Genomic DNA, 12,745 nt, shown 5'->3' with positions numbered 1-12,745 from the left:
CCTTAGCGCCAAGAAACCGCCTGGTGGCCGAGCGCTTTACAAGTCTTTTAACTTCAACTTCAACTTCACTATTCTTGTTGGTTAGAATGTCTTTGATCAGTGGTTCCAGGGCGAGTAGGAACAGCAGTGGGGATAGAGGACAGCCTTGTCTGGTACCTCTTTGAAGTTCGAATGAGGCTGAGGTAGTGCCATTAATGGCAATCTGCGCTTTTGGGTTTTTGTACAGGGCCATGACCTTTCTGGCGAATGTCTCCCCTAGATTGTATGCCTGTAGGCACTCTCCTAGGAAGTGCCAGGACACCCTGTCAAAGGCTTTTTCAGCGTCCAGCGTGATTGTGACTGCTGGGGAGTGTGAGTTTGAGCAGTGTTCTATGACTTGGCAGAGGAGTCTGGTATTGTCGTTGGACGTACTGCCTTTCATGTACCCTACTTGTGTGTTTCCTATTAGCTGTGGAAGCACCTTGCAGAGCATTGTAGCCACTATTTTGGCGTATATTTTGCAGTCTAGGTTGATGAGAGATATAGGACAGTAGTTTTGGGGCCATTGTGGGTCTATACCTTCCTTTAGAATGACTAAGATGCTGGCTTGTGACATTGTAGCGGTTACTTCCCCATGACCAGCGCAATGGTTGAAAGCTTTCGTTAGTGTCGGTACAAGTTGATCTTGGAAGGATTTGTAGAACCGTGCTGTGTACCCGTCTGGTCCTGGGGCCTTGTAAACAGTATGTGGTACTTAATGGTCTGCGATATGGTAGTAGTGCACACCAATCACTGTAGGTCAAGTGCAAACGGAAGTCCTGTCCCACCACTGCCACCAATATTAGAAATGAGGGTCTCTAGTTGGCAATGATTTCCACCATTGGCCAAATAGGGACCCTTCCTCCTAGGCAGGATAAGGGGGATACACTACTGAAATAACCCCTGCTCACCCCCTTGGTAGCTTGGCACAAGCAGTCAGGCTTCTCTCAGAGGCAGAGTGTAAAACATTTGCACATAACTAACAGTAATAGAGTGAAAACACTACAAAAGGACACCACACCAGTTTTAGAAAAACAACCAGTATTTTATCTGTGCAAACAAGACCGAGAACAATAAAAATCCACCAGACAGTTCTCAGAAATAGCAATACTTCAAAATATACTTGAAATACAGTTCCTTGAAGTAGACAGCTCTGGTTGGGGCTATCACGGCATAGTGAACATTAAATCCACATAGTTCTGAATGACTTTGCCGTCGTGGGCCAGCTACGGTGTCAGGAAGTCCCGCAAAACAGTACCTTTAGAAATGCAGAGCGTTAGCGACCTATTGTTGGGCCCCAAAGAGCCAGCGTCCGCAGGTATTGGCTTCAGAAGTCAGTGGAGCAGTCCTCGGGCCCTTGAAGTCACACGTGTTGCTGGTCGAACTCCTCGCAGTTGAAGTGCAGCAGTGCGGTGTGCGGTACCCTCAGGTCACGGAGCAGGCATCGGCTCAGTGACGGTTGTCCAGCGGCGTTGGTGGGACCAGGGCTGCGGTGCGTAGTGATGCCGTGCTAGCAGGTCACGGTGCAAGCAGCGTCATCGTCGTCGTGGAAGTGCTGTTGTTGACTGACGAACTGGAGTCGATGGCACCGGTGTCGGTAGGCCAAGACTGCGGTGGGTTGTGTAACTTATGATTGGTGCCCTTGAACCACGGTGCAAGCAGCGGTGTCGTTGTCAAGAGTGGAGCGGCGGCATCACTGATACCTGGGAGGTGGCGGGAAGGGAGACGGTGTGGAGTGCGGTGCCCACAGGACGCGGTGCAAGCAGCGGCTTGGAGACTTAGTTGGGTGGCGTCGTCGGTGAGACCAGGGTTGCGGTGCAAAGTGCAGCGGTGCCCTCTGTGGTGAGTTCAGGACACGGAGTCGGCAGCAGTGGCGTTGAGGGTTGCTTTTTCTTCAATTGCAGCACAAAATACATAGGTCCCAGTGCTGGTAGCAGATGAACGTGAAGTCTTTGCTGTTCGTGAGACTTCTGGAACAGGGGGCAAGCTCTACCTCAAGCCCTTGGAGAAACTCACACAAAGAAGGTGCAGAAAGTTCAGTCCAGTCCTTTGACTGCCCTAGACAGGAGCAGCTACTGCAGGCCAACACAGCAAAACATAAAGCAAAGAGGTAGTTCCTCCTCCCAGCTTCTCCAGCTCTTCTTCTTGGCAGTCTTCTTGGTCCCAAAAGAGTTCTAAAGTTCTGGGGTCTGGGCCTCAATATTAATATTGCATTTCTCTTTGTTCTCTTCGGCAGAGAGTTTCTGTGCTTAGTTCAAACCAGGTTGGTCCTCTCTGGCCCAGCTTCTCGGCAGGGGGTGGAGAAGGCCTTATTCAAGGCAGACCAGGACCATTCAGGTGCAAGGAAATCTGCTCTCACAAGTCTAAATGCAGCCAGGTCTCGTCAGTCCAGCCGTGACTAATCCAGGAAAGGCAGGACACACCTCAACCCCCCCAGTGGCTGTCCGAAGAGAATGTACATCTCTAGTGCCTGTTACTCCAAAGCCAGACAGTCAATCCACAACCCAGCAGAGGCACACAGGACGGCAAAGCAAGAAAATACCCACTTTCTAAAAGTGGTATTTTCAAACACACAATATACAAATCATCTTTACTAAAAGATGCATTTTTATATTTCGAGTTCATGCATACTAAACTCCATCTTCCTATCTTGTCCCAATGGGAAGTTATACTTATAAGGTGTTTTAAATATACTCCTATTCTATACTATGGGACAGATAGTCTTTCAATAGTGAAAAACTAAATACACTGTATTACACTATCAGCGCATGTCACACGCACCAGGACATGTCCCACCTTTCACATACACTGCACCTTGCCCATAGGGGTACTTAGGGCTTACCTTAGGGGTGATTTACATGCAATAAAAGGGAAGGTTAGGGCTTGGCAAGTGTGTGCACTTGTCAGGTCGACACAGCAGTAAAAACTGCACAAAGACACTACAGTGGCAGGTGTAAGACCCTTTGAAAGGCTGCTTGTGTGTGTTGCACAGTCAGTGCTGGAGGCCCACTAGCAGCATTTGATTTACAGGCCCTGGCACTGTCAGTGCACTTTACTAGGGACTTACCAGTAGATCAAATAGGCCAATCATGGAAACACCAATCCATAATACAATTTACAATAGGAGCATTTGCACTTTAACACTGAACAGCAGTGAGAAAGTGTGCAGAGAACCTAAACCAGCAAAATCAGAGTCTAAACCAGGAGGCCCGAAAGCAAAAAGCCAGGGCAAACACGCCAAAAGATGCCAAGTCTAACACATGAACACCCCATGAGACGTCCAACAACTTTGTTACATTATCATCGAAGGAAGAGAACTTCAGAGTATTATGGCACTACTACTTGAAATTATATTCCTCAAGAGAATTGGTTGTTTAATGATGCACATCTGTTCTTTGGAAGCATTTTGCCATTTGTTCAGTCTATGGCAACAGCTCGATGGCTGAAGATAACTTGAGGGAAACTTCTCAAGTGCATCAACACTACAAAAGATGGATTTAATGCCATAAAGGAGGAGCTGAACACTATCAGAATGATGATACTGCAGCACTGTTATGTACTTGACCTTATGACACCCATGCAAGGAGGGGTATGTGCTAAGCTAGGAACTACTTGCTGTACTTTTAGACTAGCAAAAGGTGCGGACAATGGAACTTTGTCAGAGGTTATACCAACGTTGCAAAATTTACAGAAGAAAATGATAGATGAAAGAGGTGCCCCAGATAATTAGCTAAGTAAGTGGTTTCCTTTTCTACCATCTGGGATATTAGGACTGTTGGAAGCCTTGTTGCCAGCTATTGTGGCCCTAAAAGTTGTGTATTGTGCTATCTAATTAGTTTTAGCACGTTGTAGAAGGATGGAGGAAAGTTTCCGGTTAGGACACCAAAATGTGTAGTGTATACTCAGTGCAACACATATCACTTAGTGCCAAGTGTCATCCAAGGTTTAGAACCAGTACTTTATATTAATTTAATATGAAAACACGGCACAATAGCAGACAACAGTAGAGAGCATCACACAGCTATATGTGTTGAAAGAGCAATGCAGGCCAAAAACTCGTGCTGATGAGAAAGAGGTGAAGAGTTCACTTGAAGGCAGAATACATGACCTGCAAGGTTGTAAGCTTAAGGGCATACTCAAGTTTGACAAGCTTGAGCAAATTTATGGCCGGCCTTAGCATACAGACACACTCAATCTATCAATCAGCAAATTTGTAGAGCGCGCTACTCACCCTATAGGGTCTCAAGGCGCTTGGAGGAGGGGGAATCTCTATTGCTCGAACAGCCAGTTCTTGAGTTGCTTTTTGAAGGAGAGATGGTCCTGGGTCATCCGAAGGTGGGTGGGGAGGGAGTTCCATGTCTTGGCCGCCAGGTAGGAGAAGGATCTTCCTCCGGCGGTGGATTTGCAGGCTTGTGGCTCGGAGGCGAGGGCGAGGCTGGCGGATCGGAGCTGGCGGGTGGGTGTGTAGAATGTGAGGCGGCTGTTGAGGTATTTTGGGCCCTTGTTGTGGAGAGCCTTGTGTGCGTGGGTGAGGAGTCTGAACGTGATCCTCTTGGTGACGGGGAGCCAGTGCAGGTCTTTCAGATGGGCAGAGATGTGGCTGTGGATGTCCAGGATGAGTCGTGCAGAAGCGTTCTGTATGCACTGGAGTATTTTCTGGAGTTTGGCTGTGGTTCCGGCGTAAAGGGTGTTCCCGAAGTCCAGACGGCTGGTGACGAGGGCCTGGGTGACCGTCTTCCTGGTTTCGGTGGGGATCCACCGAAGATCTTTCGGAGCATCCGCAGGGTGTTGAAGCAGGAAGACGAGACGGAGTTGACTTGCTTGGTCACCGTGAGGGAGGAGTCCAGGATGAAGCCCAGGTTGCGTGCATGGTCCGTTGGCTTGGGTGCGGTGCCCAGTGCAGGGGGCCACCAGGAGTCGTCCCAGGCGGAAGGGGATGGTCCGAGGATGAGGACTTCCGTCTTGTCTGAGTTCAGTTTCAGACGGCTGATCTTCATCCATTCCGCGACGTCTTTCATTCCTTCCTGGAGGCTGGATTTGGCGGCGGCGGGGTCGTTGGTGAGGGAGAGGATCAGCTGGGTGTCATCGGCGTAGGAGATGATGTTAAGGTTGTGTTGGCGTGCGATGGCAGCGAGAGGGCTCATGTAGACGTTGAAGAGGGTGGGGCTGAGTGAGGATCCTTGCGGGACGCCGCAGATGACTTCGGTGGCCGTGGACCGGAACGGGGGGAGGCGGACTCTCTGGGTTCTTCCGCCGAGGAACGAGATGATCCACTCCAGGGCCGCTCCTTGGATTCCGGTGTTGCTGAGGCGCTGGATCAGGGTGTGGTGGCCTACGGTGTCGAAGGCTACTGAGAGGTCGAGGAGGATGAGGGCAGCAGTTTCCCCGTTGTCGAGCAGGGATCTGATGTTGTCGGTAGCTGCGATGAGAGCGATCTCGGTGCTGTGGTTTGCTCGGAAACCGGACTGTGATGGGTCGAGGGATCCGTTGGTCTTGAGGAAGGCGGAGAGTTGTCTGTTGACGGTCTTCTCGATGACTTTGGCTGGAAAGGGGACGAGCGAGATGGGGCGGAAGTTCTTGAGGTCCGTGGGGTCCGTGGTGGGTTTCTTCAGGAGGTCGCTCAGCTCGGCATGTTTCCAACTCTCCGGGAAGGTGGTGGATGCGAAGGAGCTTTTGATGATGTTCCGGAGCTGGGGTGCGATGATGGAGTCGGCTTTGTTGAAGATGTGGTGTGGGCAGGGGTCGGTTGGGGAGCCGGAGCGGATGGTGTTCATCAGGCAGGTGGTGTCTTTGGTGCTGACAGGGGTCCAGGTGCAGAGGGTGGTGGTGGGGGGCGTTGGTTCGGTGGTTGGGTGCGTGGTCTGTGCGCCGAAGCTTTTGTGTATGTCGGCGATCTTCACCACAAATACGCATGCGTTCAAGAGTAGAAGAATGGTTAGTTTGTGAAGCATTATTAGAACTGCAATAAAGGGTGTGTAGAGAATTAAGTTAAAGTTTAGGGTCACAGGTAACTTCATGTTTTTCAACCAATGTGTAAATTCTAATCAACTCAATGTACATTTTTTTGTTAACAGTATTGTCTGACTGCGTATAAAATTAGCCGCCTGTGAAGCAGCAAATTGAGGGCGTCTGTCCTCTTGTTGAGGACAATCGCTCTCTCTGCTGCGACAGTAAGGAGCTGTTTTATACTGCTAAGAGAAGTCTGCCTTGTTCTTGATGTTTTATTTACCCTGCTGCATCTACCAATGCTATTAGTGCTTGGCATTAACTGATAAAGTAACTATACGTCTAGTACTCACAGGCCAACTTCTCCTCCTTGCTGAGTTTAGTCCAAGGGCCAGCCTCCTTTTTCTTCAGTGCAGTTTGCTCTGATGTCAGCTGCCGGACAAAGCGGACGTCTGGCAAAGGCGTCTCACGGCGATCAATGTACATCGGCTGAGTAAAATCAACTGAGGTGACCATGGGAACCTCTGCAAGACAAGAATTTCAGGAAACATGTAGTTGAGATGGGTGTAGTTTAAGCCTAGGGAGGCATTTGTAGGGGGGAGAGATGGATGGTGTTAAGGGATTGTGAGGGTCCAGTGAATTAAAAGCTTCCATAGTAGTTGTTTGACAATGTAAAGGGTAATATCTGAAACAATATTCTCTGAAAACTTTTCTGAAAGTATGAACTGCAATCTTTTGATTTACACTTTTAAAAAAAAGGTAGGTAGAAGCCAACTTAGAAAAAAATAGATTTTCTACGTGTAGGTTTCTATGAAAAGGTAAATTCATCCTGAAAACTTTCATTAAACCGTTTAGATTAAATTGTTTCTCAGTTGTGGTATTCCAGTAAATCGTTTTTCTATGTAATCATGTAAACGCTATTGAGCATGTCATGTGCAGAGGAGAAAATGAAAAGTTGAAATTACCTTGACAGAACACCCAGCTTTCTTGCTGCTATTTTCTCTGTTGATCAATGAAGACAAATCAAATAACCATAATCTGTGCATCTGCTAAACATGCTTTTTGACTATTGGCAGGAGCAGTAGGCTTCCAGGCCTCTGCTAAGGCTATTTTATAAGTCTGTTTGTCTTCCACAGAATTTGTCTCCAATTGCATCCAAGACTTGGATTGACTGGTGCCAGCTCACTGACTAATTTAAAGGGCATTCAGGACATCAAAGGCAAGCTGGCTGCAGCAGCATGGCAAGACCAATTTGTCATGTTGATTGTGCATCACAGGAGCTGCAGTACATGTGCCCACCACAAGAACACTCCTCACATGAAGTTCTAGTCTAGCTCCCTTCTAGTGAAGCTCAGAGCCTGCATGTGTGTTATCATGGCCTCTAGCATCCACCCTAGGGCATTGATACTGAGGAGACTCCTCCTCAGACCCTACTCATTCCAATCTTATTCCGGGCAGGGGTAGGGTCAGCAGGCCTTGCTAACACCACCCCAACCTACGAAACACTATGAAATGGTAGATTCAAAGTAGAAAAGGGTAGGGCCAGGGACTTCATTTCCGGCATGAGGTTGAACAATTTTACTCCATAAATTGAATTCACATTTGAGGCAGTGAGATACAAGGATTACCAATCTAGATAACTGGTGACATTAATGTTGTACCCTACACATGAGCTCTAGTGCTATCCTGTCACAGACACCAATATGAAACTGATAGTGACAGCACAGCACTGCACTTTGGCACTAGAGAGTGGAATGTGAATGTCTCCTTAACTATTCAGGTTGACAGTCACTAGAATTGCGGAGCCTAAACGTCCTGAGAAGCAGCCACCACTGCTCTTTCCTTTGCTGGTAGTCTGAGCATGATACATTTCTTTGGGTACAGTGCTGAAGTGTTCGTTGGACCCTATTGATGAGCTAGTAGCCCGATGTTACTTGCAGCTCATTATTCCATGGGATGATGTTGGAGACATGACCACTCAAGGTACACCAGCTTTCAATAGGGACTGAATTTAACTTACAAAGGATGCTGAATGTTTTAATACACGCTTTATATTCATGGGATGCTTAGGTACACACAACAGAAACAAAAGGCCAGATTTGACTGAGCAGTTCAGGGCAGGCACCTTAAAAGTTTGATCTAAGATATTATCCTCTTTGTAGTTAGGGAAACAAGCAAACTGAAATGATCACGGAAATTATACTTTTTTTATCAAAGTCATACATGTAGAATATTCTCACCTACATGTTGAGACCCTGGAACACTTTCTTCTGAATATAACAGAATCTATCTGTAGTTGGAGTTAGTCAACTCGCTGTTTATAGACTAGTGATACCTCCATAATTAGCAGGGCAGGCTATCTTTTACTGCATTTTTATATAGAAAAACATCTTGATAGCAGAAAGACACAATTGCAGCACCAAACGGAAAGGAATGTACTGCACTATCCAAAATATCCTGTGAAACATGTTACTTACCTTTGGAAATGCTCTTTCTGGTGGATACTCTAGCTAACCACAGATTTCTCACCTTTAAAATATCCCCAGGTGCCAGACTGGATCCAGACGTTTTCACAGAAGTGCCCTTGTGTGTTGCTAGGTAGCACTGTGTGCCTCCAGGTTAGCCTTGTTTCTCCCAGGAAGTGACAGAGTGGATCTGCACCTGTGTGTTGACATCAGTTTCTTGCTTGACGCTTTCCTCGCCCTCAAGACGGAGAGCAAAACAATTGTTAGTACCAGTGCGCAGATCTCTAATTTGGGGCCTTTTTAGATGGCTAAAAGAGAGTAATCCACAGAGAAAGAGCCTTACAGAAGGTAAGTAACTTATTCTTCTGATGGACTTTTCTGAACTCAGATTCCTAATCTTTAGAATAGATACCAAAGCAGTACATCCCATGGTGGAGGGTCTGTGGAGTAGAGTCAGACCAAAAGGTACTATAGAAACCAAAAGGCGAATTGCCATTCTCGTCAAACCTGGCTGTCAAGGTACTAGTGCTTCCTGAACTTTGTACCAATACCCATATTGTGGCCTGACAGATGTCAAGAACAAGCGCTCCTCATGCCAAAGCATTTGCAGGAGCCTTGGCCCTAGTGTAGTGAACTCTCAGTTCTTCTGAGGCTGCCTCTTGGCCAGTGCATAGCAGATATTAATACATAGGAACATTTACCTTGACACAGTCCTTTTCTGCACTGAGATACCTTTCCTTGCTACTGAGAACCCTATTAAAAGCTGGTTGTCGACCTGATGATCTTTGGTGCAACTGATGTAAAAGCTTATGGCTCTTTTAGGGTCCAGTCGATTAAGATTCTCCTGCGCTTTCAAGAGGTGAGGCGGAACAAAGAATATTGGGAGGATGAAGGATTGCCCAATATGAAGAGGAGTCACAAAAAGGCCACATGGTACTGAACACCAGATTATCTGAAAAAATTGTGTCATTGAAAGGCTGCACCATGAGAGCAAGGAGCTCACTCACGTGACAAACTGAAGTGATTGGGATGAGGAAGGCAATTGTGAGAGTTAAAAGACACAATGACCAGCTGTGTTTTGGCTCAAATAGGGTGTACATGAGGAAGGTCAGGAGCACATTTAGATCCCAGTGTGGCATCACAGATTGGGAAGTAGCAACTTTGCCAAATCTTTAATAAACGCATCACAACAAGGGCAAGGATGGTTGGTCTTGCCAACACAAAAAAGCCCAAGAGTGGCGAGGCCCAGAGAAAGGTAGAAGTCGGAGTCACCCCCCTGACTTGCTCCAAAAATAGGATAATTAACCTCACTGATGGTAATCTTATAATAACTAAACCGAATGTTACTAAGGTTGGTGTCTTTGCTGCTTCACTCTGCAACCTATGTAATTTTGTAATGTCATATATTGTTCCTCACAACTCGTATATCCATGATATTTACTTTATTGATACTAATAAAAACAGTTAAAAAAAAAGCCAAAAAGAGTCACAAGTACCTTTTTATGGTGCTCACTGAAAGATCTTGATGGCAAAAGACAAAACAAATAATGAAACATGCAACAGTTTGTCTTTTAAGGGGTCTGTGTTGTGCATTCCACACTAGGCGCCACATTTGTTTCAGGGCCTGGTGAATATGGACTTTGTAGAGGGACACCTAGCAGTGAGGATGATATCCACCACCTCATGTTGAAATGAATACTGTCAACTGCTGTGGCTCAATCTTTACGCTTGGAGTGCTGAGGTTACAAGTGGTTCAGGTAGAAAACGTTGCCCGGCTGTTGCGACAGGAGTCCCTCCAAAAGATTTTGCCTGATCGGAGGAAATATGCTCATACCATGAAGTTCAAGGTACAGCACTCCCCTGGCCCAATAAGAAGCCATTAGGATAACTTGGGCTGGTTGTTCCTGATCTTCTTCAGAACTCGGGCAGGAGAGGCAGAGGCGGAAAGTCCTAAGTTCCTCTGTAAATGAAAGCGTTCTGGGGAACTCCAACTTGCTGACGTTTTGACAATTCATGCTCTTGACAGAAGCAAATAGATCCTGTCAAGGTTCTTCTGACTGTCGTAAGCAACACTGCAGTTACATATCCATCAGCACCATCAGCCATGGGTGGGTGCGGTAGTGGGGTCTGCATGTGGTCAGGTTTCTGTCAAGCAGCTACCACTGCAGATCTTGTGCAGTCTCCTCCAGAACCTGGATGACATCCACAAGGTTTCCTTGGTGCTGAGCCCACTGAGAATCTAGATCCGACTGCAGAGCCCGCATATGACACCTTGCTAAGCACATGAGCAGGGCGCACAAATCCAACAAGCCAAGAAGTCCCAGAACTGCTCTCACCAAGATCAAGGACCGATACTGAAACATTGGCATAATAGCCGAAATATAGTAGACTTGTAGCAGTGGAGGGAACGCCTTGAACTGCACAGTGAACAAGGCATATCCTACAGAAGGCAGTCTTTGTAAAGGAGCCAGGTGTTACTTCAGCTTGTTGATCGAAAACCCCAACAATGTCAGGAGGTTCTCTGTTGTCTGGAGTTGGTCTACAACTATCTCAAGAAAAAAAGAGCCCGTCTTCATACTGCATGCTAAACCTCCTACAGGGTGAGACAAAAGCACAGGGCTTTCTTTATTTAACCCTCACCCACCAGGGTTGCCCCTTGGCGACATGCTTCATCATAGGATCCCTCCCGTTCTGCTATGGATCAGAACATGCTGCTACCTGCCAAATACACAGGAGCATTGAGTGGTATGCTCTAGATGGTGGTAGACTATGAGTTGGAGGGGTTTTCTAAGGGAAATTAAAAATACCTGGCTGGTAGGAGAGCTGTCCTTTATTCTGTCCTCCAGAAGGTACTGGTTAAAAAAGGAAGAAGAGTAGAAAGAGTGGGTTTAATGACCCTTCTCTCTACAAGTGTACATGTTTCAAGCCACCCTTCCGAGTGGCTATCTTCAGAACCAAGGAACTCACTCCCCGAGTCCATTCCTCATCAGATAGTTTAATTATTGTAAAGTGACTTCACACACTCTGCATGTTCAAAAAATACTTTTCACCTACTTGATGTCATACCTGTAATATATAAGGAGAGAATGTGCCTGCCTTGGTGTATGGCAGATACAAGGGTAACAGAACTCTTCATACCAACAAGATAGGTAAAGCCGAATGTGCATAACAGCTTGAAAAACACTTCAAAGTGAGTAAAGGGGAGTAAAAGCCTGTGTAGGCTAACAGGGATAGTTTATGAAGTGTTTAAGTGAGCACATCCACTAGGTATAGTGATTATACCTGTGGCAACACACTTGACAGTACAAAAAACATGTATAAAAGATACTACATACATATAGAAAGCAACATTTTTTTCCATAGGTCCTCCGGTGTCAAGGCAAGCCTGAAGTCATACTCTGTGTGTATATAAACAAGGGCAGTTAACATGAGCATGTAAGGAAGCCATCCTGCAATGTGGTCAAGAATCACTTATGCCATACTTGCTGCATCAAGGCGTCCCCCTCGGCCTATTAACCTTAGAGTATAACAGCGGGGCCTGAATATTACCTGACTCGCCCCGTTCATTCTATTTTTAAGTTAAACTCAAGAGTAAGAGCATGTATTGCAAGTCTTTGCTTCATGCTGAGCGGCGCTAGACAACTAGTCTGCGCACTCAGGTTAAAGATGGCGGTACCAGATGGAACAATTGCCTGGGGCTCATCGGGCAGGCCAAAGACAACGTTCAGTGGAGCACGTGTGGAGAGCTTTATTTGAAAGTTGCCGGTGTGGCTGGCACCATTCTACTGGCTAAAAGTGACTGAAATTTAACAATAAAAATGTGATAACAATTGTATATAATAAATTCTCGACAAAGGAAAAAATTATATATAAATATGAAAATATTAGAAATAATGATAAGTATTTCTCTGTGGTGCAGTACGTGTCCCACAGACTGAAGTACAAATTGGAAAATGTTCCATAGTCCTCCAATCAACTGAGGCATATCGCAAAGAATGTCTCCGTCTTCTCATGGATCTGGGAAACTATGAGCGACTACAAACAGACTACATTGATTAAAAAGAAAATCAATAGCATGACAGAACAAGCTTTAGCCAACGAATGGATATCGCAAAAGGAAGGTGATTTCTTAACCAACAAATTACCCATTGCACCCTATTTCTACACCATTCCCAAGATCCACAAACACTTGGAAAACCCTCTCGCCGACCTATCGCATCAGGAATTGGGTCAATCCTGTAACCCCGGTCTAGAGTTCTGGATGCATTTCTCAAACAGTACAAAATACTAGAACATACTCAAAAAACACCAAGGAT

At 46.3% G+C, this 12,745-nt stretch overlaps 1 protein-coding gene across 8 annotated transcripts in view; it reads right to left on the bottom strand.

The window, feature by feature from the left end:
* Positions 1-12,745, bottom strand: part of LOC144827482 (cytochrome c oxidase subunit 4 isoform 1, mitochondrial-like) — an 821,858-nt gene that overhangs the window by 165,888 nt on the left and 643,225 nt on the right. For all 8 annotated transcript variants that reach the window (XM_078685775.1, XM_078685774.1, XM_078685776.1 and 5 more), the window contains one exon: positions 6,318-6,488. In XM_078685775.1, coding sequence (XP_078541901.1) covers positions 6,318-6,488 — 171 coding nt within the window. The remainder of the gene's footprint in view (positions 1-6,317; positions 6,489-12,745) is intronic.

The sequence above is a fragment of the Lissotriton helveticus genome, chromosome 4_1 (assembly GCF_964261635.1).
Source record: "Lissotriton helveticus chromosome 4_1, aLisHel1.1, whole genome shotgun sequence".
Classification (NCBI taxonomy): domain Eukaryota; kingdom Metazoa; phylum Chordata; class Amphibia; order Caudata; family Salamandridae; genus Lissotriton; species Lissotriton helveticus.
Note: the sequence above shows the minus strand (reverse complement) of the source record. Positions and strands in the feature narration are given on the sequence as shown.